The following is a 23,308-nucleotide window of genomic DNA, read 5'->3' on the forward strand; positions in this document are numbered from 1 at the left end:
GGAGATGCAATATGGCAGTCGTGCCAACATATCTCATCAGCCACCTGGTGGAAAGGACTTTGTGTTTCTGAGGCTCTTTCCCCTGTTGCCTCCATCATCCTCCAAATCCCACCAACATCAGCCGGCCTCAGCACAAGTGGTCCTTGTTTGGGAACACACACCAAATCACGCAACAGGCTGACCAATACAAGGGTTGAAAAATTTATGGCCATCTGTGCAAATTTGTTTTGGCTTTTTGAGCCTAATAAACGAGCCATCTAGGTTGGAAAGTGACAGTGAAGATGAGGCGTGAGTCTGATTGAGGAGGAAGCCTGAGAGGAAGACAACCAAATATTTAGTTTCTAGACTATAATTTTACAGATGTATGTTGAAAACATTTTTGGGAGATGCGATGGATCATTGGGGATCATTCAATATTCCCTTTCTTTTGATGTTCGGTGAAATCATCCCATGTGAAGAGTCAACTAATTTAATTAAAGTTCAATTGGTAACTAAATTGTTTTGTTTTTTTCTATTGGAAGGATTTAATCATTTGCAATTGTCTACTTATGATAAGGTAAAAGGTTTATGTTTCTGTCTCCATATATGGTAAATATATCCATTGCAAAAAACATCTACATTTTAGTGGTATTAATATTACTTTGCATATATTTCCGTTAACTCCCACATATTCCGTTAATTCCCACGGAAAGTTTCCACCTCTGAATATTCCCCAAAATGTGCAACCCTACTCACAACACACTGTTTCTGAAAACACTCACCCTCTTCCATACAGTTTCATAGAATTGTGGGTGCAATCAGCATTTACTCCCTGAATAGTGTACAGTGAATTATATGAACAGGGTTTAGTGTGTGTGACTGCCTGCCGTACTCTATTTTGGCACAAAGTGACTCAATGGAGAGGCATCATGAACAACACAGGTAAACACATTTGTGGATACCTTATCAACTATCAGAAATGACCAAATTCCCTATGGTCCCTCGGTCTGACACGTCACAGAGAATTATGACTCCACTCCCATGAAGCTCCAGTAGGTCAAGTGGCTCGCATAATAAAAATGTAAGTATATAACAGATGTAAGCCCTACCCTTACATAGTTTTCCTTGATGGGGACACATCTTAGGCTGCCATTGATTATGACTATTCAATTCACAATCACAGCATGAGGAAGTGATTAGTAGGCATACTATTTTAGACAGATATGGTCTATAGTGGTATGATGATGTAGATGTCTCATGTTAGTCTACAATGCCCTTGTTACAGATGTCTTAGACCTGTTATTATACTAATGATGAAGTTAATGGTTACATGTAAATATAGTTAGTAATAACTAAAATGCAGATTGTATTGGCAATAATCAAGTTCATAAATACATATATTGAATAACTTGATAGTTAAATATTACACATTTAGCATAATTGATGACTTTTATTTTGAAGAAATGTTGGACACTGACGTTAAAATAGTACTTGGTGGCAAAGGTTTCACATCCTCTTCTATGGTGGTAACATTAGCTAGCTAGATTTACTTTCTACTGGCTCATGCGGCGCTCACTAGCTAAGGTAGCTAAGATATTGATTGGCACATGGGCCATAATGGGTATGTATACGGTATTGGTGGTAACTTGCAAGATTAGAAAACAATATTGTGTGTTTGCTAGCTAGCTTTCTAACCTAGGTGGGCGTAAAAACCAGGTCGCTAGCTAGCTATGACCAGGGTCGTAGAAGAACAAACCGTAGCTAAACGTTTTGCAACGGAACATCTAAACGAGCGTTTCTAATTGGACAAATTCGGGTCGTCGCTCCACGTTTCGGTCAGTTTTCTAGCACTTGGTGTCTAGCGAAAACGACTCGGACATCAAGGAAGTAGCTGGATATCTAGCTAGCTATTGTGCCGTTTCTAGCAAAACCTCTATATCTAACGTTGGCTAGCTGTGCCTTTCGATATTTTTTATTAAGCAGTAAGACCGAAAGGTTGTGGTATATGGCCAATATACCACGGCTAAGGGCTGTTTCACACGACGCAACGCGGAGTGCCTGGATACAGCCCTTAGCCATTGTATATTGGCAATATACCACAAAACCCCCGAGGTGCCTTATTGCAATTATAAATTGGTTTCCAAGGTAATTAGAGCAGTAAAAATACATAGTTTATAATAATGTGGTATACGGTCTGATATACCACGGCTGTCAGCCAATCAGCATTCAGGGTTCCATCCACCAAGTTTATAATATGTTATTGACTAGCTAGCCAGCTATTATTATGTTATTGAGTGTCCACATGCGCATTTGGCGCAAGCTATTGTCTGCTGGGATTGTTATGAAATTTGTTATGACAATGTTATTATGACATAACGGTAGCTAAGATGTGCATAGCTAAACGTAATTGATTTAACTAGCGATCTAACAGTAACACACTGCTTTTCACATTATAGATTCCCCCATCCCTCTCTCCTCCCTGCGCCTTTTGGTCCCACCTCTACGACTGATGTCTGCATTTATGTGGCAGGTATCACAACAGAGGGCCATTAAGCACTATGGAAAATTAGAGGAGTTTGTGACCGTGGTAACACAAACTGTCCCAGAACTTATGACTGACAGACAGAGGACCCTCCTTATTTTGGGGCTGAGAGCAAGGGTAAGACAATTCTTTCTAATCTTTCATACAGGATCACTTCATTTGGTGAAGTGCAGATAATAGTTTTATGCAAAGTATCAGACTCCAACACCACTTTTCTTGCAGGTAACTTTGGGGCGATTTTCTGCTGAACACCCTGTCAGCCTCCAAACCCTCCTTTATTCTATAAAGTCTTCTCAACTTGCACAGGTTCAGGTTGGTAAATCAAATGTCATAGTGCAATGTCAGGATTTGAACTTTTTTTCCCCTGCTGGACACTTAAATGAGAATTAACACCCTGATAATTCAGCCACATTTAAATCAAGAGCTTACGTGTGTTGGTATGGACAGTTGTGTTCCATTTGTCACCCCCTTTAACAACAAGCCTAAAAATGACCGTCCGGTTTCAGTGTGTTTTTCACATTGTTTTACAGTCCTATGATGCAGGCATGGAATCACCTGAAGCTAACTTCGCCAAGCTCACCCAAAGCTTGATTACAGACCCAGTTGAGCGTGAACACTTCGTTCAAGTAAGTAGCTGTTCATGTCAAGCTAATAATAATTTATTTTGCTTATATAGCACTTCTCATTACAAAATGTAATCTCAAAACGCTTCAAAAGCAAAACAAACCGGCACAGCAAATAATCAAAATGGAAAGTGAATGGTGTCTAGTCAGCTTCAGATAGTTGAGGCAGTTTGGAAAGGCAGTCTTTGCCATATGGCTTGACTGGATCGATGGTACAGTCGGGGAGAAGCTAGTAATAATGTCCTTGAAAATTTGCATTTTGTTGTATGATAAGTCATAACTAGTAGACTCTGGCAAGAGAGAAGAAAAAGACTTGGCACCCAAAGTAGGATCATGCAGGGTCTCCCAACCAATCATTAAGTAGGCTACCGTTTCCCTTTTGCATTATCTCACTGACTCTCCATCTTTTCAGGTGGTGTTCCTTGAGGAATTCAGACCTGATTTTGACAAAGCACTTCAGGAACTGGTCTGTGACTTTCTCACTAGGTTGGAAGAGCTGCTTACACTACCAGACTTTAAGCAGGTGCAGAATCACTTTCGTAAAATTTGTCTTGAGACAACAGCATTCAAATGAATAACTGTAGTAGGCCTGGAATCTATTTTGTCATTTTATTTGTGTCCTTCTTTTCCCTAGACTGCATTGTTGCTGAGTGCTGGCTCCTCTGGCCTGGATGAATGCCTGCAGTCTTTCTCTCACTCAGAAGATCTCCAGTTTCTGCTCCAGAATTACAAACAATGCAGAACATTGTACACAAACAGTAAGTTCATCTGAGGATCAATCCATCAAATGTATTTATAAAGCCCTTCTTACATCAGCTGATGTCACAAAGTGCTGTACACAAACCCAGCCTAAAACTCCAAACAGCAAGCAATGCAGGTGTAGAAGCACGATGGCTACAAAAAACTCCCTAGAAAGGCCAGAACCTAGGAGGAAACCTAGAGAGGAACCAGGCTATGAGGGGTGGCCAGTCCTCTTCTGGCTATGCTGGTTGGAGATTATAGCAGAACATGGCCAAGTTGTTCAAATGTTCATAGATGACCAGCAGGGTCAAATAATAATAATCACAGTGGTTGTAGAGGGTGCAACAGGTCAGCACCTCAGGAGTAAATGTCAGTTGGCTTTTCATAGCCGATCATTCAAAGTATCTCTGCCGCTCCTGCTGTGTCTAGAGAGTTGAAAGCAGCAGGTCTGGGACAGGTAGCACGTCCTGTGAACAGGTCAGGGTTCCATAGCCGCAGGCAGAACAGTTGAAACTGGAGCAGCAGCACGACCAGATGGACTGGGGACAGCAAGGAGTAATCAGGCCAGGTTGTCCTAGGACTCAGGTCCTCAGAGAGAGAGAGAGAAAGAAAGAAGGAAAGAGAGAGAATTAGAGAGCATACTTAAATTCACACAGGACACCGGATAGGACCGTAGAAATACTCCAGATATAACAGACTGACCCTAGCCCCCTGACACAAACTATTGCAGCATAAATACTGGAGGCCGAGACCGGAGGGGTCGGGAGACACTGACAATACCCCCAGACAGAGCCAAACAGGCAGGATATAACCCCACCCACTTTGCCACTTTGCCCCCACACCACTAAAGGCATACCTTCAACCACCAACTTACCATCCTGAGACAAGGCCGGGTATTGCCCACAAAGATCTCCCCCACAGCACAAACCCAAGGGGGGGGGGGTGCCAACCCGTACAGGAAGATCATGTCAGTGACTCAACCCACTCAAGTGATGCACCCCTCCTAGGGACGGCATGGAAGAGCACCAGTAAGCCAGTGACACAGCCCCTGTAATAGGGTTAGAGGCAGAGAATCCCAGTGGAGAGAGGGGAACCGGCCAGGCAGAGACAGCAAGGGCGGCTTGTTGCTCCAGTGCCTTTCCGCTCACCTTCACACTCCTGGGCCAGACTACACTCAATCATAGGACCTACTGAAGAGATGAGTCTTCAATAAAGACTTAAAGGTCGAGACTGAGTCGGCATCTCTCACATGGATTCCATAAAAAAATTCTGATTCATATGCAGGAACTTCCTCTCACCATGTTCCTTACCTTTCTTGTTCATTTTGAATGGATTAGCCAAATAATAAACAATTTGACAGATTAAAATGTAAATTAGGGATATTCAGAACAGCCTGGCAGATATAATTTATTTTTAACGTATTTGTTTTTCTGTGCAGTTTCCTCCTCTGACATTCCTCAGGAATCAGATATTGAATCCGATGCCTTCCCTGACCAGTTAAACCGTACCAATCTGGACACTGGTGTGGCTATGAGGACAGCACATTTAGTGGCAATGGGGAGCACAAGAGATATTATAGGCTGCGATGAAACCTGTGATGAAGCGAATGAAGATGACATTGATGTAGAGGACGAGTCAGCACAGAAAAGGTACAGTGCCTTCAGAAAGTATTCACACCCCTTGACTTTTTCCAAATGTTGTTGTGTTACAGCCTGAATTTAAAATAGATTAAATTCAGATGTTTTGTCACTGGCCTACACATAATACCCCACAATATCAATGTTAAATTATGTTTTTAGACAATTTTACAAATGAAAAGCTGAAATGTCTTGAGTCAATAAGTATTTAACCCCTTTTGTTATGGCAAGCCTAAATAAGTTCAGGAGTAAAAATTTGCTTAACAAGTCACATAAGAAGTTGCATGGACTCACACTGTGTGTAATAAGTGTTGAACAGTATTTTTCAATGACTACCTCATCTCTGTACCCCACACTTACAATTATTTGTTAGGTCCCTCAGTTAATTTCAAACACAGATTCAACCACCAAGACCAGGAAGGTTTTCTAATGCTTCGCAAAGAAAGGCAACTATTGGTAGATGGGTACAAATAAAATAAAAAGCAGACATTGAATATCACTTTGAGCATGGTGAAGGTACTAATTATACTCTGGGTCGTGTATCAATACAACCAGTCAGTACAAAGATACTGGCGTCTCCTCAGTTGCTGGAGAGAAAGAAAACCGCCAATGGTGAATATATGGTGAATATAAAACAGTTGCGGAGTTTAATGGCTGTGATATGAGAACTGGGGATGGACAACAACATTCTAGTTACTCTACAATACTAACCTTGACAGAGTGAAAAGAAGGAAGCCTGTACAGAATAACAAATATTCCAAAACATTTATTATGCTTGGCCTCCCGAATGGCGCAGCTGCCTAAGGCAATGCATCGCAGTGCTAGAGGCGTCACAATCGGCCGTGATCGGGGGTACCCATAGGGCGGCGCACAATTGGCCCAGCGTCATCCGGGTTAGGGAAGAGTTTGGCCAGGCGTGCTTTACAAGTAGGCCGTCATTGTAAATGAGTATTTGTTTTTTACTGACTTGCCTAGTTAAATAAAGGTTAAATAAACAATTAAAATACAAGGCACTAAAATAATACTTACTCAGTACCACTCTCCATATTTTCAAGCATACTGTTAGCTGCATCATGTTATAGGTATGCTTGTAATCATTGGGGACTGGGGAGTTTTCAAGATAAAAAGTAAACGGAATGGAGCTAAGCACAGGCAACATTATAGAGGAAAACCAGGTTCAGTCTGCTTTCCACCAGACACTTGGAGATGCAGGACAATAACCTAAAGCACAAGACAAAATCCACACTGAAGTTGCTTACCAAGAAGACTGTGAATGTTCTGGAGTGGCCGAGTTACAGTTTTGACTTACAGCTGTAATTGCTGCTAAAGGTGCTTCTACAAGGTATTGACTCAGGGGTGTGAATACGTATGTAAATTAATTATTTCTGTATATAATTTAATACATTTGCAAACATTTCGAAAAACATGTTTTCACTTTGTCATTATGGGGTATTGTGTGTAGATGGGTGAGAATATTTTTTATTTAATCCATTTTAAATTCAGGCTGTTACAACAAAATGTGGAATAAGTCAAGTGGTGTGAATATTTTTAGACCCTGTATGTGAGAATTAATTTATACATTTTTGTTGTTTTAAACAGTGCATCAAACTTGACTTAGTAATGGTCATCAATTTGCATTTCTGTTTTGTGCCTTTCACAGGGCTGGTTCTGGTCTTTCTCCAACCAGTGTCATGCAAGGTGGTGATACAGGTGAGACCTCACAAACTTTTAGCCAAGTACATTTACCCTTTGGAAAGCTGCAGCTGACCATTGTGGTGCAATGGAAGGGGAAACGTCAATGTTTTTATTCATTTTTCCACAGACCCAGTTGCAGGGGTGTCGTTTCAGGTGTTGACTCCCCTTTCTTCAGCTTCAAATGAGTGTGCCCCATCTACTTCCAGTTCATCACACATGAACATTTTCCACCAGTGTCCCCAGTGTGGGAAGTGCTTTAATTATCAGTCTCAACTTGTCCAACACCAGCAAATTCACTGTGGGGATAATCCATACAAGTGTTCCAACTGCGGGAATAGATTCAAATTCTTTACAAGTCTGTCAAACCACAAGAGGATGCAATGTGTGGGCACTGCCTTTAGCTGTTCCAAGTGCTGGAGAGAGTTTGGTTCTCTGCGTGAGAAATTGAGACACCAGTGTCCACACAACGAATCCATGTCCATCTGTCCACAGAGCGGGAAGAGTTTTAAGACATCACCACAATATCCATTCCAGTGTCGTCACTGTGCAAGGAGCTTTCCCGAATCGAATCAACTGGACACCCACGAAAAAAGTCACAGTGTCGTCCAAACGCTTGACTGTCACAAATGTGGAATTACCTTCAGCAACTTGCCCAGTCTAGTGCACCACGTGGAAGCCCACAAGAGGTCGGATCTGAGGCCATCGTCACACCTTCCAAAGAAGAAAGGATTGCAGCTTCCGAGAACACACCATTGCCACCAATGTGGAAAGTCCTTTGTAACAAACCGTCGCCTCAAGGATCACATGCGCACTCATATGAATTATCGTCCCTTTTCCTGCTCCTACTGTGGGAAATGTTTCACTCAGAAAGGTAATCTCACTGTGCACATAAGGCTCCACACAGGGGAGAGACCCTACATGTGCTCTGTGTGTGGGAAGGCGTTTCCATCAGGAGGTGATCTGCAGGTACACCAGCGCTTTCACACTGGGGAGAGACCTTACCATTGCAAAGAGTGTGACAAACGTTTTTTTAAGTCGAGCCATTTAGTGGTCCACATGCGTGGGCATAGGGGAGAGCGTCCCTACACTTGTAATGAATGTGGGAGGGGTTTTATCCGGAGAACTTGCTTAAAAAAACATTTGCTAGTTCATTCAGGGGAGAGGCCATATTCATGTCTTCGTTGCCCGAATACTTACAAACGCAGTTCACACCTGAACTATCACATGAAGAAAAATCATTGAATGATGTAGTGTATTTACAATCTGTTTTTTCTTGGTAGAGCTTTTGTAATAGTGGCATTAGTGGAGATGCAGGAAATACACCCAGTACCAAACTAATTTATCATATCCTCAACACTTTAAAGCCTTGTTTCCCAGTTCAAGGGGAAGTTCAGTAATTTACAGCTTGACGATTCCTCATCCTTTAAATAGTCTATGGGCCAGGAGACACTGTAATCTGTGCTTCAGTTTTCTTTAAACAGACACTACAAACTAACAAGCTAACGTGAGCCTCCACTAGCTGATAATCAATGGAAGTGATATGGGGCATACATGAAATGTTGTTTTTTTAAATAGTTTTTTAAATTGCTAAATTACCTTTTGCTAATGTAAAACCAAATATTGGATTTATCTCAGTTGATTTGGCTTTTACATTTAGAACAATTGCATAATTGACCCCATCACTCCCTTTGATTTATAGTTATAGGTGTTTAAAATTAGCTTAAGTTTGTAGTGGCTGCTTAAAAAAACTGAACAATAGATTACAGGTTTTCCTGGCCCATTGACTACTTTCAAGGTGATGAACCATCTAACAATAAGTTGTTAAATAGTGAACTTGCCCTTTTTTTAAATCACTGCATAATAGTTGAGGATGCAAATATGTACATAAGCCACTGGTTGAGGCTGTTCCATCTGTTTGTTTACGTAATGTTATATGGAGTTTTGGTGAAACTGTTTAAATGTTCAGCACCTGGATTTATTTCCATGGTGATATAGTGATTTATTGTTCTGTTGAATGCAGTATAATCGGCAGAATCTACTCTTTTGTAATTGAGTTATGCATTATTAATATATCAATAAACATATCCATCTAAAAATGCCAACCGTTTAGCCTTTGTGTAAATGTTGTGCCATTCCAAAACAGTAAAGTAGATGAATGATTGAGTCAAGCATTTTCATAATCATTACATGCTGGTGTGCTCACACCTGGCACTGGCTTACAGGGTTATCGTACAGGTGACTGTTCAGAACTGGGACACGACTGCCCTAAATGTCCTGGGTGGACCAGAGGGCCCCCGACGAGGCCTCGTGCAATCAAACAAGCCAAAGCTCAGAAGGACGGGTAACTGCAAACATACAGGAAACACTTGAGTAAATTAGGGATACAAAGTCAATTGAAAGCTGCTGCTTCCACACAGGTGTGGTTCCCGAATTAATTAAGCAATTCACATCCCATCATGCTTAGCGGGAAGTAAAAATTCCCAGTTGCCCATTATTTTGGCTACAATGGCTAGAAGAGATCTGTGACTTTGAAACAAGGATTTCAAAGAAGCATAGGGGGTTTAAAGGGTGTGTCTCACCAGATCTCAACACAATTGAACACTGAGACAGGGTTTATCACACCAGCAACAAAAACCCAAATTGTGGAATTTCTTGAGCAAGAATGGTGTCACATTCTTCCAATAGAGTTCCAGACACTTGTAGAATCTATGGCAAGGGTCATTGAAGCTGTGCTGGCAGGCCCAAAGCCCTATTAAGACTCTATGTTCGTTTTAGGAAGTTCCCTCTATCTTCCTTTGCTTCTATCAGTAACATGTTCTCACTTTGCAGTGGGTAAAACATGAGCTGAAACAGATATCTTTATCACCCCATCCAGAAACATGATTCCATCAGCACAGTTCACATAGTCTGTGTAGACAAGACACAGGCAGCCCAATTCTGATATTTTTTCCCACTAATTGGTCTTTTGACCAATCACCAATCTTTTTTCAGAGCTGATCTGATTGGTCAAAAGACTCATTAGTGAAAAAAATATTAATTTGTCTGCCTGTGTAAATGCAGACATACAGGTTTCACAGGGTTCTTCCAAGTTGTTTACTACAGCGGAAGTGTTTTTTTTTTACAGTTTGCCCACCTTTGAGGAAAAAGTCATTGAAATTATAGGGTGTGTTACTTTTTTCACCATGACCGGCGATCAAGGTTTACCCATCTATTTGTTTTACCACTACATTACATGCAGATGAGCTTCAAGTTGGGACTGAGTCCTCCAGCTGGGGGGGTAGTGTCTCATCCAGTACCTGACACTATGGACCTCAGGACCAGTTTCCTAGAAGGGTGATATCTTCTGTGTGGATAAAATAAATACAATTCTTCTTCACGATGTTAAAGTAATGCTGGTGATTGTATTGAATACCCAGAAAGGTATGAGATACATCGCTACTCTGCTACAGAATGTTTGTCATTTGTTATTCCTGACGTTCTTCGCTGTGTGTCAATCTTGCAAATGGTTTGATTGAAGTGATTTCAGTATGTGAAACAATATTTTTTTACCAGACAAGTCAGTTAAGAACAAATTTTTATTTTCAATGACGGCCTAGGAACAGTGGGTTAACTGCCTGTTCGGGGGCAGAACAACAGATTTGTACCGTGTCAGCTCGGGGATTTAAACTTGCAACCTTTCGGTTACTAGTACAACGCTCTAACCACTAGGCTACCCTGCCACCCCACAAAGTGGTGGGGGCATTTTCTAACCTTCAGAAAGCTTATCTGGTCATGTGATAAAAATAAAAACTTGCAGACTTGAATACCTTTGCAGTTGCACTGTAAGAGTTGGTTGTGTATTAAATCAAATCTACTGTTTTCACTAACAATTATAGTTCTGAATCAACAGAACACAGTTTTTCAAATGTTATCTATTCTATCGGATATGTTACATTTACATTACATTTAAGTCATTTAGCAGACGCTCTTATCCAGAGCGACTTACAAATTGGTACATTCACCTTATGACATCCAGTGGAACAGCCACTTTACAATAGTGCATCTAAATATTTTAAGGGGGGGGGGGTGAGAAGGATTACTTTTTGATGTTGAAATGCAATGAATAGAACAGACTAATCATTGACTTGAATGGGGACTCCCGTTCTATTCATTATATTTCTATGAAATCCATATAGATTTTTTTTAAACTGGGCCCAGGGCTGACATACTGGTAATGACCCACAAACAAAATAACTAAAATCCAATCAGATATCATCAGAGCCTACAAAAACAATATTTTCTAGATATCTCAATCAAACATAATAAAGTGGGCTTGGGAGGACATTCCCAAGCAATCAGACATTTTCAATCCACAGTCAATGGGGAATGTGGCCGTTTGGCAGGCATTTTAATAATAAGGCATAGAAATTTTACGTGTCCCCAACCGATTGTGTTTTTTGTTAGTTTTTTAACTTATTGTGTACATAATGTTGCCACTACCGTCTCTTATGACTGAAAATAACTTCTGGACATCAGGACTGCAATTACTCACCACGGACTGGCAGGGCCATGTGCACAACACGTGCCTAAATGACTACCAACCCGTAGCACTCACGTCTGTAGCCATGAAGTGCTTTCAAAGGCTGGTAATTGCTCACATCAACACCATTATCCCAGAAACTCTAGACCCAATTTATACTGCCCCAACAGATTCACAGGTGCCACTAGGTAGTGGAGTAGGAAGCCACTAGGTAGTGGAGTAGGAAGCTATGGAGCCACTAGTTAATGGTGTAGGGAGCTATGGAGCCACAAAGTAGTGCAACTGCCCAGTGACACAAGCCTACCAGACGAGCTAAAGCTACTTCTATGCATACTGCCCCAAGAGGCTTCTTAACAGATTCTACCCCCAAGCCATAGGACTCCTGAACACCTAATTAAATGGCTACCCAGACTATTTGCATTGCCCCCCCCCCTTCCCTATCTTTTACACCGCAGATACTCTTATCATCTATGCATAGTCACTTTAACTCTACCCACAGGGGCGGCAGGGTAGCCTAGTGGTTAGAGCGTTGGCCTAGTAACCGAAAGTTCAAGTTCAAATCCCTGAGCTGACAAGGTACAAATCTGTCGTTCTGCCCCTGAACAGGCATTTAACCCACTGTTCCTTGGCCGTCATTGAAAATAAGAATTTGTTCTTAACTGACTTGCCTAGTTAAATAAAATGTTTTTTTAAATGTATATATTACCTCAATTAACTGGTGCCCCCACACATTGACTCTGTACCGGTACCCCCCTGTATATATCCTGTATATATTCTCACTATTGTTATTTTACTACTGCTCTTTAATTACTGGTTCATTTTATTTTTTATTCTTATCCCAAAAAATGTTGTACTGCATTGTTGTTTAGGGGCTCATAAGTAAGTGTTTCACTGTAAGGTCTACACGTTGTATTGGATTTGAAATTAATATTTGGCTGCATTTACACAAGTAGCCAATTCTGATATTTTTTCCACTAACTGGTCTTTTGATCAATCACATCAGATCTTTTTCAGAGCTGATCTGATTGGTCAAAATACCAGTTAGAGGAAAACGTATAAGAATTGGGCTGTCTGTGTCATTGCAGCCTTTGCAGAAGGAACTCCATATATGGGCATAGGCCAGTTACCATGACACAGTTACCTCACACACTAGGGGCACGTTCAGTAGGTCACAAGTTCGTTTTGAAACGTTCAGATATAAATATGTAATGTAAAACAAACATGCTGCTCTGACAAGGAATCATGTCGGCTCTATTTCTATACGTAAAGTTTTCAAATTCAAAAGGCACTCGCACATCTGAGCTAAAATTTTTGCATGTGCATGGTAACAGTTGAATACAATGAGAAAAAAGAAGAAACCCGAAACCCGCACGCTGCAAAGTTTGGCAACTGAAAGTGGCCCTGCAGGCACATGACCATAAGCCATAATTACACCTCACACACCTGCATACAAGTTTACGTTTAACAATAGAAAACACGTAATTGCTCAAATACCTACTACCTCCATGTGGAAATGTAGATGACATTTGTAGCAGTTTAAGTGTTGAAATTATAATCTATAAACGGTAATAAATACAAGTTTAATAAAAAACAATATTTACATTTAGTACACACCTGTTTCTGTGTATTATTTTTAATTAAGCCAAATGCTTATTACATATAGAATAGGTAAGGTAGAATATAATAAATTAAGCCTACTGTAACAGCTTTCATTTGCATAGAAGAAAAACAATACAGTTGTATTCCAAAGTTCAAATATTGTCTTCCCAGTTTTTGTATTGGTTTTTATGCTGACATTTGTTACATTCAAAATAAACTGACTCAAACCACAAACTTCCAGGGAGAAGCAGGCCCAAACGTCCAGGGAGAAGCAGGCCCAAACGTCCAGGGAGAAGCAGGCCCAAACGTCCAGGGAGAAGCAGGCCCAAACTTCCAGGGAGAAGCAGGCCCAAACTTCCAGGGAGAAGCAGGCCCAAACGTCCAGGGAGAAGCAGGCCCAAACTTCCAGGGAGAAGCAGGCCCAAACGTCCAGGGAGAAGCAGGCCCAAACGTCCAGGGAGAAGCAGGCCCAAACTTCCAGGGAGAAGCAGGCCCAAACGTCCAGGGAGAAGCAGGCCCAAACGTCCAGAGAGAAGCAGGCCCAAACGTCCAGAGAGAAGCAGGCCCAAACGTCCAGGGAGAAGCAGGCCCAAACGTCCAGGGAGAAGCAGGCCCAAACGTCCAGGGAGAAGCAGGCCCAAACGTCCAGAGAGAAGCAGGCCCAAACGTCCAGAGAGAAGCAGGCCCAAGCTAGAAAGTATCAAAAAATGGCTCATTTATATGACACATACTATAACCTGAAAGAGGTTATTTTATATTTTGAAATCTTTATTTTCCATCCATGTTGGCAGTAATGTACACAAACTACAGTTTCACAAAAAGGCATGGTGAGCATGGTTTTCAGTTATACATTGATGTTATTCAGCATAACACACTGACAGACAGTGGAACAGCAATCTATGGTAACGCTTTTCAGAAAGAAACCAAAACAGGAAAACACACCGGACACTCAAGTGTGTGTTTGTAGGTGTCTCTTCAAGTGTGTGAGACGGGTGTAACTTTTTACACAGTGATGGCATGGGTATGGCCTCTCTCCTGTATGGGTGAATTGATGTTTAGTTAAGACAGAGCTCTGCGCAAAACTCTTTCCACACTCAGGGCAGGTGTAGGGGCGCTCTCCTGTGTGACTTCGTATGTGAACCGTCAAATGACTTGACACTGTGAAGGCCTTTCCACAAACTGTACACCTGTAAGGTTTCTCTTTGGTGTGAGAGCGCTCATGCTTCTGCAGGTCACCGACTGAGCAAAACCCTTTCTTGCACCGAGAGCAGATGTGAGGTCTCTCCCCCGTGTGAATCCTTGTGTGCACAGTAAGATTAGCCAACTGAGAGAAACACTTCCCACAGTAAGAGCAGCTGTATGGACGCTCGCCCGTGTGAGTCCGCATGTGTGAAGTCAGCTGACTTTTGGAGATATACTGCTTATTACAACGAGGACATGTGTGGGGTTTCTCCCCCGTGTGTGTCCGTTGGTGGAGTACAAGTGTGGCTAAGGCACCAAAGCACTTTCCACACGCATCACACTGATGGGGTTTGTCCACTGCATGAGTTTTTTGGTGGATCTTCAGCTCAACTGACCCAAAGAATTTGTCTTCACAGTGTCGACAGTTGAAGAGAGGTTCACGAGAGTGAGTTTGCTGGTGACTCTTTAGTTCGGAGCGGGAACTGCAACTCCGTCCGCAATCCGTACAGTTGAGCTGCGCCCTATGTGTCCTCTTATGTTGGAGCCGTTCACTCAAAGATCCAAATGTTTTCCCACACTTGGAACAAGCATACCCCCCCTCCACTGAATGGGTCCTGTTGTGCCTGGTTAGGCTTGACAGGAACTTGAAACTTTTTTCACAGAGAGAGCAGTTGAACGACGGCGTCACACTATGTGTTTGCTGGTGCTTTCGCAAATCAGAAGTCGTCTGGCAACTCTTTCCACACAACAGACATTTGAGGGACTTGTGAGTAGATAAGTGTTTGAACCGCTCGCGGAGAGATCTGAAACTCTCTCCGCACTTGGGGCAATCGAAGGTCGCGTCTAGACAGTGTTTTTGGTGGTGTTTTGAAAGCCCAGTTGAATTACTGAAAGTCTTTCCGCACTGGGTGCATTTGTAGGGTCGATCTCCAGTGTGAATTCGCTGATGCTGAACCAGTTGAGATGGATAGATAAAACACCTTCCACACTGGGAGCACTTGTTGGCAATACGCCGTGCAGTGGACAATGCTTTTGATAGGGTCTCAGAGGATGGCGATACGTCACTAGGTGGTGGTTGAGCGCAGCTAGACAGCCGAGAAGCAGGTTCTGTGGAGAATAAAGCAATAAAATAAATGCCATTGTCTTTGCACAACTATGGAATCCTTGGGGCCCCGTTTACAAGTAAGTTTCAAAAGTCTTACCGTTGTTTTCCTCTTCTGTGTCATCATGGTCTGTAGAAAATGGTCTTGATTCTTCAGCACCAGTCCTGTTAGGGGAGGATCCACAGCGCATGTTCAGTTAAATACTAATGCACCACAGTATTAGATAACAGTAGTTTAATATAATGGATTCAAATGTAAAGATGCATGGTGTATGTCAAACAAACCTAACCTAACATTTTCCATAAAGATAGAACTGCCAAAGGGGGTGGAGTTGCAATCTACTGCAGAGATAGCCTGCAGAGTTCTGGCATACTATCCAGGTCTGTGTCCAAACAATTTGAGCTTCTTCTTTTAAAAATCCACCTTTTCAGAAACACGTCTCTCACCGTTGCCGCTTGTTATAGACCCCCTTCAGCCCCCAGCTGTGCCCCCAACACCATATGTGAATTGATTGCCCCCCATCTATCTTCAGAATTCGTACTGTTAGGTGACCTAAACTAGGACTTGCTTAACACCCCAGCCGTCCTACAATCTAAGATAGATGCCCTCAATCTCACACAAATTATCAAGGAACCTAACAGGTACAACCCAAAATCCGTAACCATAGGGCAACCTCTTAGAGATCATCCTGACCAACTTGCCCTCTAAATACACCTCTGCTGTCTTCAATGAGGATCCCAGCGATCACTGCTTCATTGCCTGCGTGCGTAATGGGTCCGCGGTCAAACGACCACCCCTCATCACTGTCAAACGCTCCCTAAAACACCAGCAAGCAGGCCTTTCTAACCGACCTGGCCCGGGTATCCTGGAAGGATATTGACCTCATCCCGTCAGTAGAGGATGCCTGGTTGCTCGTCAAAAGTGATTCCCACTCCAGCTTAAATAACCATGCCCAATTAAGAAAATGTATAACTAAGAACAGATATAGCCCTTGGTTCACCCCAGACTTGACCAGCACAAAAACATTCTCCATCACGCAAATCCAAACAGCTGATGTTCTGAAAGAGCTGCAAAATCTGGATCCCTTCAAATCAGCTGGGCTAGACAATCTGGAACCTTTCTTTCTAAAATCAACCACAAAAATGGTTGCAACCCCTGTTACTAGCCTATTCAATCTCTCGTATCATCTGAGATCCCCAAAGATTGGAAAGCTGCCGCGGTCATCCCCTCTTCAAAGGTAGAGACAGACCCAAACTGTTATAGACCTATATCCAGCCTGCCCTGCCTTTCTAAAATCTTCGAAAGCCAAGTTAATAAACAGATCACCGACCATTTCGAATCCCACCGTACCTTCTCCATTATGCAATCTAGTTTCCGATCTGGTCATGGGTGCACCTCAGCCACGCTCAAGGTTCTAAACGATATCATAACCGCCATCGATAAAAGACAGTACAGTGCAGCCATCTTCATCGACCTGGCCAAGACTTTCGACTCTGTCAATCACCGCATTCTTGGATGAAGTCTATCACAGTGCCATCCGTTTTATCACCAAACCCTCATTTCTTACCCACCACTGCAACCTCTATGCTCTCGTTGGCTGGCCTTCACTACATATCCGTCGCCAAACCCACTGGCTCCAGGTCATCTATAAGTCTTTGCTAGGTAAAACCTTGCCTTATCTCATCTCACTGGTCACCATAGCAACATCCACCCGTAGCACGAGCTCCAGCAGGTATATTGCACTGGTCATCCACAACGCCAACACTTCCTTTGGCAGCCTTTCCTTCCAGTTCTCTGCTGCCAATGATTGGAACGAATGGCAAATATCTCTGAAGCTGGAGTCTTATATCTCCCTCTCGAACTTTAAGCATCAGCTGTCAGAGCAGCTTACCGATCACAGTACCTGTACACAGCCAATCCGTAAATAGCACACCCGACTACCTCATCCCCATATTATTACTTACCCTCTTGCTCCTCGGTATCTCTACTTGCACATCATCATCTGCACATATATCACTCCAGTATTAATGCTAAATTCTATTTATTTTTGCCTCTATGGCCTATTTATTGCCTACCTCCCTACTCTTCTACATTTGCACACACTGTACATAGATCTTTCTATTTTTATTTTATCTTGTGTTATTGACTGTATGTTTGTTCATGTGTAACTCTGTGTTGTTGTTTTTGTCACACTGCTATGCTTTATCTTGGCATGGTCGCAGTTGTAAATGAGAACTTATTCTCAACTGGCCTACCTGGTTAAATAAAGAAATACATATAAATAAATAAATAAATAAATAAATAAAAAACCTAATTCACAAGCACAATTCCAACACACTTTGCTCTTACGTTTCCTGTGAGGATTCAAGCAGAGGTGTATCAGAGTTCACACTGGACTCAGCCATCCTCCCTTCTGGGCTCTTTCTAGATCTCTTGGAGGAATTGACTCTGTGGTCCCCTTTGATCTTGAGTGTAAGTTGGGCGGGAAATATGGAGGGTTTTTGAGCCACACTGGAGGTGACCATTGGAGAGTTGGCTGCGAGGTCTGGTGCTCCAGCAGCGCACAGGTCCCCAACAGCCCCTTCACATCTCCTCTGGTCCTTTGCTTCGGAAATAACCCTTCCCACAGCACTTGTGTTTTCAGTCTCCTCTTCCACACCTCTGTCTGTGCATTCATCATCATCGCTACCCATGGTAGACACTCGATCTTCTTTAATGTTCTGGTTTCCATCTAAACGTGCTCTTGATTCTGCCTGTTGATAATCTCTGCTGTCTGACAAAGTTTCCATCTCTCTGCTTACATGGGTAGAGCCTTCCAAGTTAAGCAAGACATCTAATTTGCTGTCAAAGGTATATGCCACTCCCACTGTGGTAGGGAGGGACAGTGAAGCGAGGATGCAGTCTTCTGCCGGGGAGGGAAATGCTGATAGACACAAGAGTAGAGGACAGTAAAGTAAAAAGTCAGTATGTCAGAAAAGTTAACGTGTGGCCTGTCACAATATGTTTCTTGTGATAAAGGAGCTTAGATTATCACGTTTGTCTAACTTTCCACAGCATGTGTGGTGCTGAAGCAGGTATTGCAGGTCCTCTGTGTGAGAAAGAGACTGCAGACACTCATCCAAGGCAGAGGGTACAGCGCTGAGCCAGGATGCAGTCTATGAAGACAGCACCCCCGAAAATGAGAGTGTAACAAAAGCATAGAAATCCTTTTACATCTCAAACATCACTCTAAATGTGTTATAAGGAACATTTTAAAGATGATGATATAACAACAAACATAGAGCCAAAATGGAGCTCATAAAGACTGCATTGAATATCAGGGATATTTACATCTCCCTTGGTTTTCTCTCTACCTGCTTAAGGTCTGGCACTGGTAGCAGATCTTCTAGTCTGGAGAGGAACTGAGAAACAAGTGCTTGCAAAGCTCTGTCAAAATCACAGCCATACACCACAGGGAAATCTGCCTGAGAGGGAGACAGAGAGAGCAAGTGAAAGGAGTCACACAATTTGTATGACAGACAAGTACGTTCGCAAACCATGGATAGATAATATTGATGTTGCTGCCCTTGGCACAGTTGCTATAGCAGAAGGGCAGACTGACCATTCGTCAGAAATTAACTATAAAAAAATAATAATTTAACTGGTTAATAATGTCTGCTATTCAGTGACAAAATGTTGTTATTCACAATTAATATTTAAGCCATACCTTGAAGAATTGGATCCTCTCGACTGGGTCTTCAAGAAGGTTTTTGGTGAGCTTGAGGAAGTTCTCTTCCAACTCATGCATCTGTGCATCATTATTCTGTAACATAAACCCAACACAATGATACAAAAAGCAGGTCAACCAGAAAATGTGATATATTTGACCCTATATACAGAAAAGTGCAAGAACATACCATACCAACTCACCTGTGAAAGACCACAGGATGAGAATCTGTCAAGATGGATCTTAATTTTGTTGAGGTCTTCTGGATGCTCACCTTGAAACAGCTGAAGAGTTACCTGAAAAATATTAACTGTATCCTTGGCCGTGTCTACACTTGAAGTAGGAAGTTTACATACACTAAGGTTGGTGTCATTAAAAATAGTTTTTCAACCACTCCACAAATTTCTTGTTAACAAACTATACATTTTGGCAAGTCAGTTAAGACATCATCTAATTTTTCCAAAAATTGTTTACAGATTATTTCACTTATGTATGCACACATGACTGTAAGTCGCTTTGGATAAAAGCGTCTGCTAAATGGCATATATTATTATTATTATTATTATATTTATAACTCACTATATCACAATTCCAGTGGGTCAGAAGTTTACATACACTAAGTTGACTGTGCCTTTAAACAGCTTGGAAAATTTCAGAAAATTATGTCATGGCTTTAGAAGCTTCCGATAGGATAATTTACATAATTTGATTCAATTGGACGTGCACCTGTGGATGTACTTCAAGGCCTACCTTCAAACTCAGTGCCTCATTGCTTGACATCATGGGAAAATCAAAAGAAACCAAGAACTCAGAAAAATAATTGTAGACCTCCACAAGTCTGGTTCATCCTTGGGAGCAATTTCCAAATGCCTGAAGGTACCACATTTATCTATAAGTATAAACTCCATGGGACCACGCAGCAGTCATACAGCTCAGGAAGGAGATGCGTTCTGTCTCCTAGAGATTAACATACTTTGGTGTGAAAAGTGCAAATCAATCCCAGAACGGCAGCAAAGGACCTTGTGAAGGTGCTGGAGGAAACAGGTGCTATATCAGTAAAACAAGTCCTATATCAACATAACCTGAAAGGCCGCTCAGCAAGGAAAAAGCTATTGCTCCAAAACCGCCATAAAAAAAACAGACTACGGTTAACAACTCCACATATGGAGAAAGATTGTACTTTTTGGAGAAATGTCCTCTGGTCTGATGAAACAAAAATAGAAGTGTTTGGAGGAAAAATTGGGAGGCTTGCAAGCCGAAGAACACCATCTCAATAGTGAAGCACGGGGGTGGCAGCATTGTGTTGTGGGGGTGCTTTGCTGCAGGAGGGACTGGTGCACTTCACAAAATAGATGGCATCATGAGGATGGAAAGTTATGTGGATATATTGAAGCAACATCAGTCAGGAAGTTAAAGCTTGGTCGCATTATTTTGAAAAATAATGGCATTTTTTTGGCTAGAGTTATTTGCAATCCCTTTAACTTTGCTTGCTGGCTAGCTACAGAGGTTAGCTGGCTAGTAAGCTACAGTAGTTAACTACTGCCATCAAGTTGTTGTCGTGTTATCATATTTAGCTTATTCCACCGTTTGCAGAATGCATACTGGCATTTGAATATAGCGCAGGAAAAGGGAATTGGGACACATTTAAATGTAGGTGTAGACGCATGATGTGTTCGGATTTCCATGATCAGAATACAAAAACAGCATTAACTGTCAAGTCTACACGGCCTAGCCCTTGATCATGACTCTGTTCCATTCTTTTTTATTGATTTAACCTTTATTAATTGAACTTTTAGTACATTACACATAAGAGTCATTGGCTGAAGGTGTTCTGTACAGAGTTTTGTTAAGAGCCCCTATGCTCAATCTGAACATTAACACGCATCGCTTGCGGTACGGTTTTGGAAACATAAGGACCTTCTTTCATATTAGTGAGAAATAATAATTTAAAAAGGTTTCATTGATACACACCTTTATAGGATAATTATGGTTCCCACACGGCCATATCTCGTTACAGCGCATGTTTACGGAAGACAGAGGGACCAATTGCGCTAATTATCTATCTAGCATACCTGTGTGTAACCGAAGAAGGCCGGCAGAATCGTGTTGAACCTGAAATATACTGTTTGCTGCAACTGTGATAAAGCCGGTTAAAACAGTGTACAGTAAGTTAACATTTTTGCATTTCTGAAATTATTTTTGATGTGATATGAAAGTAAAGGGTTTTTTGTTTCTAGAACCATATCACGTAACAATTGAAATCGATTCACGTTTAGATGGTAGTATTTGGCTGTCATAGCCAATCTACCTCTGAAAAAAAGCATAAGGTCCTTGGACCTTCAGGAGTAACTGTAGGCTCCTTAAGAGTACATCTGGGCTAGACACAGCCCTTCATACACCTGACACATCGTTAAACACATTACTACACCCAGGGTACGTTTCAGAATTTACTTACCCTTGCCCTTAATGCCAGAAGAAGCAATGTCCTCTGTCTGTCAGTTATAAGTTCTGGGACAGTTTGTGTAACCACTGTCACAAACTCCTCTAACTTTCCATAGTGCTTGATGGCCCTCTGATGCGCTACCTGCCACATAAATGCAGACAATAGCCGTAGAGGTGGGACCAAAAGGCGCAGGGAGGAGAAAGGGAGGGGGTAATCTATTGTGTAGAGAAGGATGTACAGTAATATCAAAGACAGTACAGTATAAAGATAACTGCTTCTCCAATAGAAATCCCTGATCTTGCTTGTAGGACATGTCATGGCAACGTTGGCTAGCTAAGCTCATGCGCAGAAAGAAACAAGTCATCGTCTAACAGTGATCTCGCGTCGAACTGCGAATGTCTATCAACGAATGTCTATTGGGGCGGCAGCGTAGCCTAGTGGTTAAAGCGTTGGACTAGTAACCGGAAGGTTGCGAGTTCAAACCCCCGAGCTAACAAGGTACAAATCTGTCGTTCTGCCCCTGAACAGGCAGTTAACCCACTGTTCCCAGGCTGTCATTGAAAATAAGAATATGTTCTTAACTGACTTGCCTGGTTAAATAAAGGTAAAATTAAAAAATTAAAAAAAAACAAAGGTTGCTAATTCGAATCTCATCAAGGACAACTTTAGCATTTTATCAACTACTTACTACTTTTTAGCTACTTTGCAATGACTTAGTATGTTAGCTAACCTTTCCCCAAACCCTTTAACCTAACTCCTAAACTTAACCCTAACGTTAGCCACCAAGCTAGAATTCTTAACATATCATACATTTGCAAATTCGTAACATATTGTACGTTTGAAAATGTGTTACATATAATACGTAATATAATACGTAATATTGTACTTCGTAACATATCATACAAAATGGCTAATGGACGTCCACAAATGATTACATACCATACGAAACTTAACATATAATAAACGGCAGGTGTTGATTTACATACAGAATAATACGACATGCTCTGAGACCAGGTTGCAAAACTAGCTCGCTGGGGCCATAGAGACATATAGATCCCTCATATAAAAATAAACTGTGTGCTAAAATAGCTACAATGTCCACGGCAAGTTTGAAGCCATATATAACTAGGCTACCTACAGGAGGCTGTTAGCTACATACCCATAGCATCCATCTTTTGCTGTGTTATAAGTCTGCTAAATGACTGTATCAATGCTGAAAACTGTTTACAGCATTCTGCTGTAAAACTGCAGTATTATTATTAGATGTTGTTCTAAAATGCATGAACAAAACAGAAAGAAAAAACGTGTCCTCGAGTATTTAGCTACTTCCGGGTGGGAACGTCCACAAAATTGTCAAAATAAAAGTCCTTTTCGCTGCACGTGTTCTGATCATGAAGTAACTTACTTTACATCATTCATGAAGCTGTTTCTTTTTTCTTTTTGATGAGGTGGAAGTAACTAACAAAAACATAAACATGTTTATTGAATTGAATACCATTTAAATAAATATTGGTTTGATTAATTGACAACTAATATGAT

The 23,308-nt window shown here is 41.7% G+C and overlaps 2 protein-coding genes across 11 annotated transcripts; one reads left to right on the forward strand and one right to left on the reverse strand.

Moving 5' to 3' along the window:
- The first annotated feature begins 1,472 nt into the window (after positions 1–1,472).
- LOC124013907 (zinc finger protein ZFMSA12A-like) lies at positions 1,473–9,319 on the forward strand. 4 transcript variants are annotated; one of them, XM_046328459.1, is made up of 9 exons: positions 1,473–1,600; positions 2,436–2,638; positions 2,744–2,833; positions 3,052–3,147; positions 3,557–3,667; positions 3,779–3,902; positions 5,324–5,534; positions 7,183–7,232; positions 7,345–9,319. In XM_046328459.1, exons 1-9 carry the CDS (start codon positions 1,543–1,545, stop codon positions 8,457–8,459), a joined length of 2,058 nt encoding a protein of 685 aa, XP_046184415.1. In that variant the 5' UTR covers positions 1,473–1,542; the 3' UTR covers positions 8,460–9,319. The 4 variants fall into 4 exon arrangements, with proteins under 4 accessions (XP_046184415.1, XP_046184418.1, XP_046184416.1 ...); XM_046328462.1 differs by having other exon boundaries at positions 1,478–1,600; positions 2,510–2,638; XM_046328460.1 differs by lacking the exon at positions 1,473–1,600 and adding an exon at positions 1,628–2,124.
- Positions 9,320–13,297: 3,978 nt separating this feature from the next.
- LOC124014122 (oocyte zinc finger protein XlCOF6-like) lies at positions 13,298–23,096 on the reverse strand. 7 transcript variants are annotated; one of them, XM_046328849.1, is made up of 9 exons: positions 22,929–23,096; positions 21,782–21,910; positions 19,530–19,622; positions 19,327–19,422; positions 18,974–19,084; positions 18,655–18,775; positions 17,970–18,543; positions 15,720–15,784; positions 13,298–15,624 (listed from the first exon to the last, which is right to left on the reverse strand). In XM_046328849.1, the coding sequence occupies exons 1-9, from the start codon at positions 22,935–22,937 to the stop codon at positions 14,285–14,287; spliced, it is 2,538 nt and encodes an 845-aa protein (XP_046184805.1). In that variant the 5' UTR covers positions 22,938–23,096; the 3' UTR covers positions 13,298–14,284. The 7 variants fall into 7 exon arrangements, with proteins under 7 accessions (XP_046184805.1, XP_046184803.1, XP_046184804.1 ...); XM_046328847.1 differs by having other exon boundaries at positions 21,782–21,984; XM_046328848.1 differs by having other exon boundaries at positions 21,782–21,984; positions 22,709–23,096.
- Between the last annotated feature and the right edge of the window lie 212 nt (positions 23,097–23,308).

Source organism: Oncorhynchus gorbuscha, linkage group LG25 (assembly GCF_021184085.1).
Source record: "Oncorhynchus gorbuscha isolate QuinsamMale2020 ecotype Even-year linkage group LG25, OgorEven_v1.0, whole genome shotgun sequence".
Taxonomy (NCBI): Eukaryota; Metazoa; Chordata; class Actinopteri; order Salmoniformes; family Salmonidae; genus Oncorhynchus; species Oncorhynchus gorbuscha.